Raw genomic sequence first — 17,376 nt, 5'->3', positions numbered from 1 at the left:
GGAGACCAAAAAGAGGCTCCTGGCTCCTGGCTTCGGATTGGCTTAGCTCTAGTGTTGTGGCCACTTGGGGAGTGAGCCAGCAGATGAAAGATTTTTGTCTCTCCTTCTCTCTGTAAACCTGCCTTTTTAATAAAAAATAAATCTTTTTTTTAAATATATAAAAAATAAACTAAAAGACAAAAACCCAGTTTTAGTAGACAGATCTAACAGACCTTGGTGTTTAATTGGATTTTTAGATAAGAACACATGAAGTGCTAAAAATAACCTAAAGCTCCTGACCATTCAACTGGCAATTACTGAAAGGGAACATAGAATCAACTGGAGGCTGACACCAGGAGTTGAAATGCTTTGGACTTAAGGTATCTGTGAGATATCCAGTGGAAATTTGTAGCAGACAACTGGATGGGTGGCTCTCCAGACCAAAAGGCAGAGGCGGGGCACTTAGGTTAGAGACATACACTGCATGTAGATGGTAACTAAAGTCATGGAAGATGGGATCTCACAAGAGAGAAGGAAAAGGCTCTACACCCAAGAGGAAAAGCAACTGAAGGAATTCGAGCAGCGCACATAAAGATAGTAAGAAAATGAAGAGCTTGGTGAGAGGCAGGCACTGGGCCCAGAGTTAAAGATGGCAGCATTCCAAATCTGAGTGCCTGGTTTGGAATTGACAGGTGCAATTCTGACGCCCAACTTCTGTCTAATGTGGACTCTGGCAGGCAGCAGTGATGGCTGAAGATGGCTGATGTCCTGTCACCATGAGAAGACCTGATTAGAGCAATTAGCAGATAGGAGCATAAGCATGCACTTTCTCTCAAATTAAATTAGAAAAAAAAACTGGTTATGGTGATCAAAAACCCAAACATTTTTCAAAGGAAAAATGGGGGCCTGGTATCCCAGTTGGAGCCCCAGCTCCTTCACCTCCAAACCAACTCCCCGTTAATGTGACCAGGAAGTCAGCACAAGATGGTCCAATCACTGAGGTCCCTACCAGCCACCATGGAAGACCAAGCCATGTCCCTGGCACCAAGCCATGTCCCTGGCCCCTGGCTTCAACCTGCCCCAGCTACAGGGGGAGCGAACCAGCAGAAAGAGGGAAAAAAAGGAAATATAGTCAAACATATGAAATGCTTCTGAGAGGTCAAATAAGTGTCCAATGACTTGAGTGACCCTGAGTATCTAAATACCACGTCAAGAAATGTTAATTGCCAGGGAGGGGCAAGAGTGGCAAAGACTATTAAGTAGATAAGAAAAGGTCACAGGGCCCAGCACAGTAGCCTAGCAGCTAAATTCCTCACCTTGCACATACCAGAATCCCGTATATGCACCGGTTCTAATCCCAGCTACCCTGCTTCCCATCCAGTTCACTGTGGCCTGGGAAAGCAGTTGAGGACGGCCCAAAGCCTTAGGCCCCTGCACCTGCATGAGACCTGAAAGAAGTTCCTGGCTCCTGGCTTCAGATCGGCTCAGGTCCAGCCAGTGCAGCCACTTGGGGAGTGAATCAGCAGATGGAAGATTTTCCTCTCCAAATCTTTTCCTCTCTATATATATGACTTCCCAATAAAAATAAATGAATCTTTTTTAAAAACACCACAGAACTGAAAGAGTCTGAACTGAAAGAACTTACAGCCCAATAAAATAAGAGGTAGAGGAATGGGCAAAAGATAAACACCAAAATATAACAGTGATAGGAGATAAAAAAAAAACCTATCAAGAGAAAAAGTGTCAAAACATAAATGACATCAATCTCTTCAACAGCAACACATGAGGACAAAATTCTAAAATAGGTCCCGGTGCAATAGCCTAGTGGCTAAAGTCCTCGCCTTCCATGCTCCAGATGCCTCATACAGGCACCGTTTCGTGTCCCAGCTGCTCCACGTCCCTTCCAGCTCCCTGCTTGTGATCTGGGCAAGCAGTCTCAGGGCCTTGGGACCCTGTACCCGCATGGGAGACCAAGAGGAGGTGCCAGGCTCCAGGCTTCAGATCAGCTCACTCCAGCCACTGAGGCACTTGGGGAGTGAATGAACCAGCAGACGGAAGATTCTCCTCTGTGAATATGCCTTTCCAATAAAAATAAGTAAGTCTTTTTTTAAAATCTAAAATAATTCTAAGTCTTAAAAAATAAAAGGAGCCAGTATTATGGCAGTGGATCAAGCTTGCTGTGGGAGACCAGGAAGGAGTTCCTGGCTGTCCACTTCAGCCTGGCCCAGCCCTGGCCACTTTCACTAATTGGGGAAGGTGTAAGGAGAAGAAAATTATCTTCTCATTGTCTTTCTCTCTTCCTTCCTTCCTTCCTCACTCATTCTCTCTCTGTCCTCAAATACATTAAATGAACGTTTTAAAACCATACAAAAATTTTATTTCTGAACTAAAATTCCACAAAGTATGACATTATAATAAAGATAAATTCTGATGGGCAAGGTCATTAAGAAATGCACTTTCCATGGGTTCTTTCTCAGAAGACTACTGACAGTTGCACACAGTTAAAGAAAAAGGAAATTTCAGCAGAATAAAAAAAAAAAAACATTTAAGATACCTTTAATGTAGTTTGTGCATCAAAGTATGTAGAGAAAAAAATTATAACCCATTACTGAAATACTGAAAAAAAAAGCTAACTAGAGATAAAATACACAAACATTGCAAGACAATATTCTCAGCATGCTAATTTAATTTTTAACTTAGATTTTCAAATTCATGCAAAGGTGATTCATAAATTCAATTAATTAATTAATGCTAGTTTTGAAAGAGGAAAGACACAGAAGAATACATTTATATCAGTTCATTCATTTAAAGTTCCAGTACTCACAAGTTTATTGTATTTCACGTTAAATTCCAGATAATAAACTAAATAGGAAAATTGTATAAATGAATAGTTTAAGGATAGGTTAGAGGTTTCCTTATAGAGAGTAAAGATTCAGAAAGCAGGCAGGAGATTTCTACGATGCTGGTCTAATCTTTCCATCTTGATAACTGCTCACAAACTTTATTTGAGGCCAGCACAATGCCTCAGTATGTTAACCCTTTGTCTTTTGTTCCAGCATCCCATATGGGCGCTGGTTCTGGTTCTGGCTGCTCCACTTAGAATCCAGCTCCTTATGTTTGGCCTGGGAAAGTAGCAGAAGACAGCTCACGTCATTGAGCCCCTGCATCCATTTGGAACACCCAGAAGTTCACTCCACTTCTGATCCAACTCCTTGCTTATGGCCTGCTTAGGCAGAGGTGTATGGCTCAAATCTTTGGGCCCCAGCACCCATGTGGAAGACCAAAAGAAGCAACAGGCTTCAGATCAGTTCAGCTCAGGCCGCTGCAGCCATTGGGAAGTGAACCAGAGAATGGAAGATCTCTCCCTCTCCTCTATAAAAATTTACCTTTCAAATGAAAATAAATAAATAAATCTTTAAAAAGAAAAAGAAACACTGTCATATATAATCTTTGTACTGAAAATACAGGAGCACACAGGTATATTTAGCAAACAGATTTTTAAGACCAACCTTTTTTATATTCTTTAAAGATCTATTTTACTTTTTATTGGAAAAGGCAGATTTTTACAGAAAGTAGACACATAGGAAGGAGAGATCTTTCATCTGCTGGTTCACTCCCCAAATGGCCACAGCAGCCAGACCTGAGCCAATCTAAATCTGAGAACCAGGAACTTCTTCCACATCTCCCATGTGAGTGCAGGGGCTCAAGACTTGGGACATCCACTGCTATTTTCTCAAGCCAGAAACAGGAGTCTATTTAAGAAAAAGTATCAGGGGCCCGGCGCCGCTGACTAGCGGCTAAAGTCCTCGCCTTGAACGCCCCGGGATCCCATATGGGCGCCGGTTCTAATCACAGCAGCTCCAATTCCCATCCAGCTCCCTGTTTGTGGCCTGGGAGGGCAATTGAGGACGGCCCAAAGCCCTGGGATCCTGCACCCGTGTGGGAGACTCAGAAGAGGTTCCAGGTTCCCGGCTTCAGATCGGTGCAGCACCAGCCGCTGCGCACACTTGGGGAGTGAATCATCGGACGGAAGATCTTTCTCTCTGTCTCTCCTCTCTATATCTGACTTTGTAATAAAAATAAATAAATCTTTAAAAATATATATAAAAAAAAAGTATCAGAATTGAAGCAGGGTCCAAACGGTAGCCTAGTGGCTAAAGTTCTCACCTTGCACATGCCGGGATCTCATACTGGCCACGGTTCTAATCCCAACAGCCCGCTTCCCATCCAGCTCACTGCTTGTGACCTGTGAAAGCAGTGGAGGATGGCCGAAAGCCTTGAGACCCTGCCCCCGTTTCAAAGATTCCTGGCTCCTGGCTTTGGATCGGCTCAGCGCCAGCTGTTGTGGCCACTTGGGGACTGAATCAACGGACAGAGATCTTTATCTATATCTAATTCTCTCTATATAGCTGACTCTCCAATAAAAAAAATAAATAAATTTTAAAAAGAAAAAAGGGGGGGAGTACAGCAGGACACAAAACTGCACCTATGTGGGATGCTGGTACCACAGAGGATCAGCATGGTTCGTCACTGTAAGAGCCCCTGAGCCATTTCTTAAAAGGCACACAATCAACTGTCACAGAATCACCTGCATTCAACGCACAACCAGCTCAGCTTCAACTGATTTAACTGATAAACTACCTTTCAATATATGCAATTCAGTGGATAATTATATGCCATTATTTCCTGCTAAAAACAGATATCCAGGGCCAGCACTATGGCTCAATTAGCTAATCCTTAACATGCAAGCAATGGCATCCCACATGGGCTCAAATTCGTGTCCCAGCTACTCCACTTCCCATCCAGCTTGTGGCCTGGGAAAGCAGCAGAGGATGACCCAAAGCCTTGGGACCCTGCACCTACGTGGGAGACCTGGAAGAAGCTCTTGGCTTCATATCACCTAGGCTCTAGCTGCTGTGGCCATTTTAAGAATGAACCAGTGGGGGCCCGGAGGCGTGGCCTAGCAGCTAAAGTCCTCGCCTTGAACCCGCCTGGGATCCCATACGGGCACCGGTTCTAATCCCGGCAGCTCCCTGCTTGTGGCCTGGGAAAGCAGTTGAGGACGTGGCCTGGGAAAGCAGTCCGCCCAATGCTTTGGGACCCTGCACCCGCGTGGGAGACCCGGAGGAGGTTCCTGGTTCCTGGCCTTGGATCGGCGCACCGGCCATTGCGGCTCACTTGGGGAGTGAACCATCGGACGGAAGGTCTTCCTCTCTGTCTCTCCTCCTCTCTGTATATCTGACTTTGTAATAAAATAAATAAATTAAAAAAAAAAAAATGAACCAGTGGATGGAGATCTTTCTTTCTCTCCTTCTCCCTGTAAATCCTTTTCAATTAAAAAAAAAAAAAAAAGAAAGAAAGAAAGAAACCTAAAATAGAAAATTGTGAAGGATATTCCACAGCTCACTTATTTGTTTTAAAATACATAGTACAATAAAAAATAAATGTAAAATAATGAAGTTTTCAGACAAGGAAGTAATTATGTTACTTGTATTTTAGTGTTGAACTAGAAGGAAGCAACACAACTGCATTTGAAAGCTTACTCCAATAAACATACAACATGATTACCTATTTACAGTATAATCTTCATAACAGTTACTAATTTCCATAAGCAAATGATAAAAGTTTTGAAATAGTTTTCTAACTGCATACTACTTCATATAATGTTAAAGTACAATGGCTTTTTCTGTATATAGGAAGTAGTTTATAAATTTATAATTTCTAGGAAATTTCGAAAAGCAGAAGCTTTTACGAAAAATTGGCCAAAATAGGTCAGATAAGTTTAAATTTTAAGTTCTTAAAAAAAAAAAAAAAAACTTCATACTCTTTCTTAGAAACCTAGAGCAGTAAAACGAAAAAGATGTTAAGAACTCATGTTCTTCAAGTATCATCCTAAAACAGTCTTTAAGCCCACAGAAATTATCCTCAACACAATTTCAATATTCAGTCTTGTAACTCTGCTAATTTTTGAGGACATTTTCAATTTGCACCATTACACTGTGTGAAACAGTCACTACGTCCGCGCCACCAACCTCTGTCACGGGAACGAAGGCCACGGTTTCCCATTTTGTCCCTTTTCCTGCCCCCATCCTATACCACTAGATATCAGTAGTAATTTCCACCATTTATTGAGCTCTGTGTGTCTTATAGTTACCACCACCTTTAATTCTCAGAGAAGCCAGGGCTTACCTATGAGGACAAGCAAAGAAGGAACCAAGGTTACACAATGCTACTGAGTGAGGGTGCTGGGATACAATGACTCAAAAGCCACTGCTGTTTGTGCTTGATAAAACAATGTAATTGCACCATACTACCATCACACCATAAAACGCCAGGTGCCTTGAGGATTGGTTCTGCTTTCCTCAGCTGATCACATACTCACAGAACATTAACAGGGTAAGGGGGCCAAACATTTAGAAAAACCTGCAACTTCACAGCAAAGGAAATAAACTGGCAGAGAAGTGAAAGCCAACACTGACACACCATTCCCAGAAGAGATCTTCCCAGGGCACTAACGCCCTTCCTTCCACACCTACCCAACCCTCCACCCAAATGCTGAAGCTCACTTCACCAGTTTTCACTGGCAACAAGAGTGTCAACAAGCTTTCTGTGAGCACGTTCCTTCACTTCCACAGAAGTGCTAAGTGCCAAGGCAAAGGGGTAAACCCAAATGTAAAACATAATGTTGGCCCCAGAACAGTATTAATGAGGTATAAACACATGAACTGTAATATGGGACAATTATGAACAATGATTTTTGAAAACAGAGGAGACTGCATGCAGAATGAGGACTAGGATTTTCGACAAGCTGCACCTGTGGCAGGGAACAGACCCACACAAATGCTGCTTATAAAGTAGGCAAAATGCTGCTGGGGCCACACATGGAAGTCAGAAGGCCTGAGCTCAGGTGGAGCTGTGCCTTGTATGAACACCTTCCTAACAACAGTGTCCTTGCATTGGTCATTCTGTAGCATGTTGTTTAACTTGATGTTGATGAAAATTTTCTGTTTTTCTCCCTGTTGTGGACTGTGTTTTCTGGCTCTGTATGTAAGGGGATGATGTATAACAGAAGTGTAGCAGGGACTGACATGTCCAGATGTGGAGACGGGGCAGTGTATCTCTGCATCCAGACCAAAGATGAACTCCCAGTGAAAGCTGAAAATATCCTGACAGTAGGATGCTGGACCCTCCAACACTGTCCTTGCCTACAATGTCAGGAAACACTTCAATAGCAGAATGATGGACTTATGACTGTTCATGAAGGAACACCCACTGTCACACTAGAGGGGAAATCAGTAAGGGGTGGAGGGGACGTGGGATGTGGAGGGGAAATCCCAGATCCTATTTAACTTTATCATGAAACAATTAAAAAAAAATTTTTTTTAAGTGTCCTCACCTGTGAACTGTGGCCACACTATGGAGCTGCCTACCTTGCAGGATTTTTGTGAAGGCCAAATTACATGAAAGGACTTAAAACTGCAAAGTTCCTATAAATACCCCAGTTATTTATTTTTTCACTTCTAGGCAACCCGGTTGGTCCTTCCCCTCAACGGCCGTCTCATAAAAAAAAAGAAAAAAAAAAAAAAAAAAAAAACAACCTCACCCTTCAGGATGAAAATATTCCGATGACATCATTCAAATGCTCCTTAGCAGAAAGTAAGTAGGTAACCTGAATGCCTTCAGGTTAAAATGTCAGATCTCCCTATAGAATAAAAAAGTGTGTGTGTGTGTGTAACGCTTTCATGCCTAGGCACTGGTAGGAGCCACAGCTTACTACAATGCCATTTAGAAACTAGCACCGGATGCAAGTTTTCTCCTGGAAATTTTCTATGAAATTCCATTCTATTTTACATGATGCTGTCAAACAACCAACCCAAGGACGGACCGCAAGTTTCTGATGGCTAGAACCTGCTAGGTTTTAGCTATGGACAACAGCCCTCTGCATGCCCCAGAAGCTAAGCAGAGCATTCCAACAAGGGCCAAACAAATGAGCATTCTGCTTTAAGGCTGTTGGGAGCCAGGGCCAGACCCCTGCCAGGAATTAAGCCAACTGTCTTTAGAGTGTACATACTGGAAGGTGCAACCCTGCCGCCCACGAGAAAACTGCACCCAAGCCCCTTAGGGTTCAACCGTGAAGCCCTCCAGTCTCAGCTACTCCTTGGATGCCAAGCTGAAGAAAGTTCCAGCGCGCGCTGCTAAGTCAAGAAAAAAAAAAAAAAAAAAAGCAGGAAAGGGACGGGGCAGCGGGAGGTCCTCGGGCCCCTCCCGGCCGGCGGCCGTTTTATCTCCCAAGTGCCACTTCCCGTTTTCTCCCTCTCACCTTGTACACTTTCCCGAAAGCTCCGTCGCCCAGTTCTCCGATGATTTCCCAAAACTCCTCGGGGTTCAGGTCCCTCTTCACATGCTCGTACTGCTTCTTCTTTTTCTCGCCCCCCAACTTGAAGATCTTACGGAAATTGAAGAAGGACATTTTTCCTCCCCACACAGAGTTCCTTGCACTTAAAGGGCTAAAAACAATAAAAGGCTAAGTTTCTTCGGCACCCTGTCGGCGCGCCACCGGCGGACGGGCGGTGCTGCAGGCGGCTCGGGGTCTCCGACTCGCGCGGCTCCGGCCCGGCTGTCCCCGGAGAGGGCGGGGCGGCGACCGGGGCTCCGGCCCACGGCGAGGAGGGGGGCGCAGAGCCCGGCCGGCCCGCCGCGCTGAGGGGGGGAAGCCTCGGGGCCCGGCCCCGGGCGGCCCGCGGGGGGCTGCACCTGTCCGGACGCCGGTCCACCGGGGCCCGGCCCGACCCGACGGGTCCCGGCGGTCTGCACGCTCGCCCGCAGCCGCGGCGGCTTTTAGGCCCGTGTCACGGCGAGTCTCCAGGGGCGGCGGCCGTTCCGGGGCGAGGGAAGCGGCCGGCAGCTTCCGAAGCGAGCAGTGGAAGGGGCAGAGCTCTCCCGCCGCGGGCTGCGAGCGCCGGGTCTCCTCCACAGCCGTCCGTTCCTGCGGCGCGAGGCCCGCGCGTCCCCTCGGCTCTGGGGCGCCGCCGCCTCGCTCCCTCCCCAGCCCACACAAGCCGCGGCCTGGAGCGCGCGCCGACGCCGACCCCGCTGCGCGCCCGCGCGCTCCGGGCCGCGCGCTCGCGCAGGGGCGGCCCCCTTTCGCCCCGCGCACGCGCGCTGGGCCGGGCAGGCTGGCGGCGTCTAGGGACTCGGAGGCCTAGGGTGTCGGGCCCTGGGCTCTGTGGTCCCGGCCGCGGGCTCCTTGGTTTGACGATGCGAACCCCACCCTCCAACCCCTCCGCCCGAATCTTCGCCAGCCCCTGGCTTTGCACTGATTGGCTCCGACGCTTTTGACTGTGCTAGCGGATGTTGCCTGGGATCTGGTTAGGAGCAAAAAGGTACCTTATAGCCATTTTAAGGTATATAGCAGCCGGTCCTGTATACAAACTAAAATTGAAATGTCAATGAGCAAATCATAGGTTGTGGTTAAGAACTTGTTTTTTGGTTTTTTTTAACATACTGGTTACACAAAACCATGTCAATTCCATAATGTTACAAATTGCTGTTAATGTTATATTGGGACTCTTAATTGACTGGGATGATATTCTACCAGCTCTAACTTTGGACCAGAAATGGTCTCCCCAAGAAACTGTTCAACCCATCTGGACAATAAGTAGCTGGACTCTATGTTTGGTATATGTTTGCAAGGAAAGAATCTTGATTGAATTTGAACTGTAATACTGCACCAAGGTGGAGGAATCCACCAGGGGGGAGGGGCGTGGGGAGGGGTGGGGGGATTCCCAGAGCCTATGAAACTGTCACATAATGCATAATAATTAATAAAAAAAGTCAAAAAAAAAAAAAGAATGGAAAATCAGAGTTGAACCCAGAAAGTGGGCTTTACTGCTCTTCAGTTGGTTTCAGAGTGCAGTGAGAGGAGACGGAGGGTGGTGCAATTGAGCATGGGGACCAGAGCAGGTAGGCGACGTCCCCAAGCCTCAGCTTCCTCATAGCACAATGGAAGTCCTTAGGACCCTCCTGGTTGTAACGAGGGTTTGGTGGGACAGAAGTCGTGAGCAGTGTGCTGGTAAGAAAGACATTCATATATCATTGTTGTTCAAGCCCACTCCTCCAGTGATGAGCGCGACGCTCCCCAAGGGGATCCTCACCTTAGGGACACCTCCACAGTCTAAAGCTTGCTTCCTCCTGCCAGTCTGCAGGTCCAGCCTCAAACAGCGATAGGTGGTGGGCATCTACCAGAAGGCGATCTGTTCCACCTCTCCTCCAGGAGCACTTTGAGGGCAGTGGCCTCTTGTTCTGCCTGGTATCCAGGTACCTGGCATGAATGAGTAGGTTCCTGAGTAAAGCATTGTCGCTATCTATATGATGCCCACCCACCACCCCACCCCAACCAGTTTACCACCCAGCCCCAAAATGTTGCACAAAACTCCCTTCCAGGGCCCAGCGTGGTAGTCTAATGGCTAAAGTCCTCGCCTTGCAAACGCCAGGATCCCATATGGGCACCGGTTCTAATCCCGGCAGCTCCACTTCCCATCTAGCTCCCTGCTTGTGGACTGGGAAAGCAATTGAGGATGACCCAAAGCCTTAGCACCCTGCACCCGTGTAGGACACCTGGAGGAAGTTCCTGGCTCCTGGCTCCAGATCGGCACAGCACTGGCCGTTGTAGTGACGTGGGGAGTGAATCGTCAGATGGAGGATCTTCCTCTCTGCCTCTCCTCCTCTCTGTGTATCTGACTTTACAGTAAAAATAAATAAATCTTTAAAAAAAATCTAACTTCCAGAAAGAGCTTAACAAGATTTGATTTCTCAGGCCTGGCAGCATGATAGCATAGCAGTTAAAGTCCTCGCCTTGAACACGCCGGGATCCCATATGGGCGCTGATTCTAATCCCAGCAGCTCCACTTCCCATCCAGCTCCCTGCTTGTGACCTGGGAAAGCAGTCCAGGACAGCCCAATGCTTTGGGACCCTGCACCTGTGTGGGAGACCCGGAAGAGGTTCCTGGCTCCTAGCTTCGGATCGGCACAGCACTGGCCATTGCGGTCACTTGGGGAATGAATCATCAGACCAAACATAATTCTCTCTATCTCTCCTCCTCTCTGTGTATCTGACTTTGTAATAAAAATAAATAAATCTTTTAAAAAAAGATTTGGTTTCTCATAATCTTCCTACTTTTTAAGTTTTATTAAGATAGTCTGCATTGTAAAGTGCACGTTTATGTTGACACTTGTGTATACATTTGAAAACAATACCAATCTTTAGTTATTACCATTTGTGAAGAAAACAGAGAAATGCAAGAAGAATTAGATACAAAACTAGTAGAATTCCACCAGAGGCAACCAATGGCAAGGATCCATGAAACATCCAACCAGGTTTTTTGTTGGATATGCATTTTTTTTCACATGAATGAGATTATACTACATGTAGAGGCTTGTCTCCTGTACATTTCACATTGTGGTAAAATCAGTAATTGCTCTCTTCCATCATGAAATATTGATTATTTACAATTTTTTATGTCTTAAAATACTAATAAATATCTTGGGACACAAAATCTTTTTCTACATATTTCTTATTTGCTTGAGATTAATCAACAGAAGTAGATTTGGGTCAAAGGGTATAAATCTGTTTCATGTTTTTGTTCTTTTCCAAACAGAAAAACCTTTACTGTGTTCTCATGTTAAAAGATAGTATATCCAAAGATTGGTTACTACTCCTCACTAGGGTATTGAGGATTTCTCTGCACACCCCTTCTAAAACTGTTCTGCACCTAAACTGTTGACACATGTCTTGTTAGAGTTATAAGCCAGTCTAGACTACCCGGAAAAAAAAGCCAGGTTCAGCAAAATTATGCTTCAACGCCATAAAATGCTAAATATTATAATGAAAATAGACACAAGACAGCTGAACAGTAATCTATAGCCATTTTAATATGTATAAAACCCAGTTGTATATAAACTAAAATTGAAATGTCAATGAAGGAGTCACAGGATGTGGTCAAGAACTTGCATTTTTTTTTAACATATTGGTTACTCAATACTATGTCAATTAATTCCATAACGTTATAAATTGTTCCTGACGTTATGTTGGGGCTTTTAATTGATAGGGATGATACTCTGCTGGCTCTACCTTCAGACCAGAGAAGGTCTCCTCAGCAAGCCGCTGAACTTATCTGGACAATAAGATGCTGGACTCTATGCTTGGTAGATGCTTGCAATGAAAGAATATCACCTGAACTTGAACTGTAGTTATGCAACAAGATGGGGGAATCCACCATGGGGGGAGGGTTTGGGGAGGAGTGGGGGGAATCCCAGTACCTATAAAACTGTCACATAATGCAGTGTAATTAATTTTTAAAAAACTAAAAAAAAAAAGACAGTGTATCTTTGCTGTTAGCAATTCAAATAACACAGAAATTATTAACTCAGAAGCTGTAATTTTCCTCCTCTGTCCCAACCCCACTGATAGTCACCCCCAACCAAACCACTATAAAATCTGTGCAACGGGCATGTTTAATGGGGATCCTATCTGCAAACTCAGCAAGTTATATGTATTAAATATGAACAGGTTAAATAAAGGGGTCTTTAAGAGTCACTAGGACTGACCAGCATTGTGGGGCACTGATTAAGCTACTGCCTGACATGTCAGCATCCCATATAAGGCCAGTTTGAGTCCAAGCTGTTCCACTTCCCATCTGGCTCCCTGCTAATATGCCCAGAGGAAAGCAGCAGCAGATGACCCAGGTACTTGGGCCCCTGCCACATACTTGGAAATCCAGGATGGAATACCTGTCTGCAGGCTTCCAACTTAGGCCTGGCTTGATCCCAACTGTTGAGGCTATTGTAACTGAACCAGTGAATGGAAGATCTCTCTCTCTGAAACTGCCTTCCAAATAAAGTAATAATAAATCTTGTGTTTTTTAAGGCAATCAGAGACAAAGGTGACATTATTAATAAACAGAAATAATCGTAGCTGTGGTCATATTTTATGCAAAAAAAGAAAAAATGAGTCTTGGGCCTGGCACAGTGGTTGAATTGGCTAATCCTTCCTTGTAAGCACCAATGGCATGTGTGCACCAGTTCCTGCCCCGGCTAATACAGTTCCCATCCAGCTCCCTGCTAATGGCCTGGAAAGGCAGTGGAGAATTGCTCAAAGCCTTGGGCCCCTGCACTTGCGTGAAGACAAGGAAGAACTTCCTGGCTCCTGGCTTCAGATCAGCTCAGCTCTGGCCATTGCGGCCATTTGGGGGAGTAAACCAGCAGATAGAAGAACTTTCCTTCGCTCTGTAAATCTGCCTTTCCAATAAAAATCTTAAAGAAAAAAAGAAAGGAAATCTCATGAAAGCTTCTTCTTTTAATAAAAGAATAAATTAGACAAAAATAGCTGACCATCTGAGTATGAGGGAAATTTGGGGAAGGAATAATGAAAAATTCTGAAACTAGATTGTGGTGATGGTTGCACAACTACATGAATTCCCTAAAAGTCATTGTATTGTAACTTGCAAAGGGTGACTTTTGTGGTATGTAAATTATACCCCAATACATCTTTTTTAAAGTTTTGCTTTTTCTGCACAGACACATTTTTTCAAAATGAAAATGAGAACTGACAACAGTAGTTGGAACACCGCTTTGGCCGTCCACCTCCTGTGCCCTCATGCTGCTGTCCTGCATGGTGCAGCTTCCTGCTAACGGACACCCTGGGACGCAGCAGAGCTTGGCTCCAGTACTTGGTATCTAGTGTGCACAGGGGAGACGTGGCTTGAGTTCCAGACACATGGCTTCAGCTGTGCCAGGCCTCAGCTATTGTGACTATGTGGGTAGTGAACCAGTAGATGGAAAACCACTGTGTCTGTTTTTGCTTCTCTTTTGAATAAATTTTTTAATTTAAAAAGTAAACAATAAAAAGGGCACTGATTAGAATGAGACACGGACATTTTTCCACGTCAGGAAAAAAAAAAGCCCTGTCTAACCTGTTTTAATTGCTGCATAGAATTGCATTGTCTAGTTGTATCATAATTTATGTTTCTCTATCAGTAAGCATATGGTGGTTTCCAACTTCATACCATCATAAACAACATCACAATGAATGTCCATATACAAGCATTTTTATAGATTTGATTATATTTCACTAAGAAACTGTTGAAGTGGGATTGACTAGTCAAACTATCAGCAAGTTTTATCTGTATGCAAAACTGGCCTCTTAAAGGATACCCATTTATTTTCTTGTCAACAATGTATGAATGCTAATTTTACCCTTCCCTCAGTAGCATCAAGGTATTAACCATCTTTTTAAGCTTTACCAAATGGATATTCCCCAAATAACCTCATTTTAATTGAGAATTCTTGGGTGTTTAGTGATGTAACACCTTTTCATATGTATATCGCCCAGCTTTATTTTGATTCCATGAACTACTTCAGCAGATCAAGGAATATCAATCTTTCCTCTTGGCCCTGGTGTGCCATTCAGATGGATGAAGACCTGAAACTTTGGGGCCATGTGAGCCATGGCCATGGCTTTAAGGACAAGCACCAGACATTGGGAGGCCAGGGGAAGGCTGGTGGAATGCATCACCACAGAATCAAATGTCTACCAATTACCTTGGAAAAGTTGGTATGAGCCATAATCAGAGAGGAACCAGTTACTGTCAACCTTGATACATCAAGGTGGGCCTTGGTCAGTGAGCAGACACAGATAAACATTGCCCACAGCATGGCTGCAGCTCTTCCATTCCCAATGTGGTGCTGTGGGCTACTACAAAATTCTGAGAAAAGGGAAGTTCCTAAAGCAGCCTGTTATTTATTTATTTTTTTTTAGATTATTATTTTTATTGGAAAGGCAGATATACAGAGAGGAGGAGAGACAGAGAGGAAGATCTTCCATCTGATGGTTCACTCCCCAAGCAGCCTCAACAGCTGGAAATGAGCCAATCCGAAGCCAGGAATTTCTTCCGGGTCTCCCACACGGGTGCAGGGTCCCAAAGCTTTGGGCCATCCTCAACTGCTTTCCCAGGTCACAAGTAGGGAGCTAGATGGGAAGTGGAGCCGCTGGGATTAGGACCAGCGCCCATATAGAATCCCAGCGCATTCAAGGCAAGGACTTAACTGCTATGCTATCATGCCGGGTCCAAGCAGCCTGTTATCTTGAAAGCCAAATTCTTCAGCAGAAGGGCTGGAAAGATCTGGGGAGAGTTGTGCCCTGATTGTATGAAGCCACATGGAGGGAGGTTCACCAAAGGCACAATTTATTGAACTGTTTATTTAGTGCAGCCGGTAAGCCTTCAGCTGTAATGTAAATTACAAATCCAAACTCTCAAAAAAATAAATAAAAAGCGGTTAAGTGTTTTTAAAAGAAGATTAAGTGATGTCACTTGTGTTTTTTCTATTAATGAGATGGTCAGATCTAACACACTCTGAAATGATCATGGAGTTAATAACAGCTTCTATATTCTCACTGTAAAGTTTATAAGCCACAGACATGAGATGTTATTTAATGCACATGAGATGTCATTTAAACAAACTCTGATTTTCCTAGGGTTGGATTTTACCCAACAACTTAGGTGCTGGTTAGAACTCCGACAGCCCATATTAGAATCCTTTGGTTCAAATCCTGGCTCCACTCTCAGCTGCAGCTTCCTGTTAACGCATACCCTGGAGAGGCAGCAGGCAGCTGACACCTGCTGCTCACGTGAGAATTCCAGATGACTTTGTATTTCCCAGCTTCACTGTGGCCATTCCCAACTGTTGTGGGCATTTGAGAAGTAAATCACGAATGGCGAATTCTCTCTCTTTGCTCCTCCCCCTCTCTGCCTTCCAAATAGATAAAATTAGGTAATTAACTAAAAACATTTTTTCCAGTAACGGCTATGACAGATGTTTGTTATACCAAATCAGAGTGGGATTCCCTGGATTTTTAAATCACTGAAAGTAGTCTAACTAGCAACCATGTATTCATCTAATACACAAGATTTTGTTGTTGGTATTGTTATTGTTCTGTTCACATTTAAAATACTTTAAGACATTCTCCCCTAACGAGCATGGTGAGGAGAGTACTATCTTTTCAATTACATGGTAAATAACTCTGGTACTGATAAGCATATCACCAAAAACTAGAAATGTAGCATGTATTGAGTACTTGCTAAGTATTGAGTACAGTGCTAATTCTCAAACCAGCCTAATGGAATGATTTATGATAAGGCTTATGTAAAAGGAAGGGAAACTGAGGCAGGGAGTTAAGTAACTTGGGTTGGGTCTCATAGGTGATAGTGGCAGATGTGAACTTGAACTCAAATCTTGGTAAATTTAGCTCCCTAGTGTTTAACAACTTAACAAAGGCTGCCCCCTTAGCCTCTCCTGGTTTTTGTAACAGTTGTATCACAGAATTATTGTCAGTACTATGTAAGAGGACTTTAAAAATGGAAACAGAAAAATACAACAAAAAGCTAAGTTTGGGCCTGGCAGGATACCCAAATGGCTAAATCCTCACTTTACATGAACTAGGGCACTGGTTCGTGTGCTGGTTGCTTCACTTCACACCCAGATCCCAGCTTGTGGCCTAAAAAGGCAATGGAGGAGCCCAGAGCCATTCTTCATTTGGAGACCCGGATTAAGCTCTTGGCTCCTGGCTTCATATTGGCTCGGTTCCAGCCTTGGTGGCCACTTAGGGAGTAAACCACCAGAGGATGGAGGATCTTTCTCTCTGTCTCTCCTCTCTGCAAATCTGACATTCCAATAACGATAAATAAATCTTTAAAAAAAATAATAAAAGGCCCAGTACGGTAGCCTTGCACACAACAGGATTCCATATGGGTGCTGCTTCTTGTCCCAGCAGTCCCATTTCCCATCTAGCTCCCTGCTTGTGGCCTGGGAAAGCAGTCGAGGATGGCCCAAAGCTTTGGGACCCTGCACCCACGTGGGAGACCCAGCAGAGGCTTTGGGATCCTGGCTTCGAATTGGTATAGCTCTAGCCATTGTGGCCAATGGGGGAGTGAATCCACAAACAGAAGATCTTCCTCTCTGTTTCTCCTCCTCTCTGTGCATCTGACTCTTCAATACAAATAAAATAAATCATTTTTTAAAAAGATAAGTTTATTTTGGCATGAAAAGATTTTTTTAAATCCTCGCCTAGGTCTCTTATACTAGGCATTTTCCACAAACTTCTGAATACCTTTCATATCTTTCTCCTTTCTTCATTAGAAAATGCACTCTAAAAAAATAAATAAATAAATAAAATAAAAAAAAAAAGAAAATGCACTCTATTCACTGTCTGGTTAGTGTCGAAGCATATACGTGTGTGAGTGTGTATGTGTGAGCGTGTGTGTGTACACGTGCTTATATGTAAATGTACATGTGTATCTGTTATTGTGTGCACACACACACGTATCAGCGTGTGGGGGTGTT

General features: G+C 44.3%; 1 protein-coding gene across 2 annotated transcripts in view; it reads right to left on the bottom strand.

Annotated features, from left to right (window-relative positions):
- Positions 1-8,454, bottom strand: part of SLK (STE20 like kinase) — a 58,114-nt gene extending 49,660 nt beyond the window's left edge. For both annotated transcript variants that reach the window (XM_004579875.4, XM_004579876.4), the window contains exon 1: positions 8,300-8,454. In XM_004579875.4, coding sequence (XP_004579932.2) covers positions 8,300-8,449 — 150 coding nt within the window. In that variant the 5' untranslated portion in view covers positions 8,450-8,454. The remainder of the gene's footprint in view (positions 1-8,299) is intronic.
- Positions 8,455-17,376: the final 8,922 nt, after the last annotated feature.

Source organism: Ochotona princeps, chromosome 13, assembly GCF_030435755.1.
Source record: "Ochotona princeps isolate mOchPri1 chromosome 13, mOchPri1.hap1, whole genome shotgun sequence".
Classification (NCBI taxonomy): Eukaryota; Metazoa; Chordata; class Mammalia; order Lagomorpha; family Ochotonidae; genus Ochotona; species Ochotona princeps.
The sequence above is the reverse complement of the archived record's forward strand: the minus strand, read 5'-3'. Positions and strand labels throughout refer to the sequence as shown.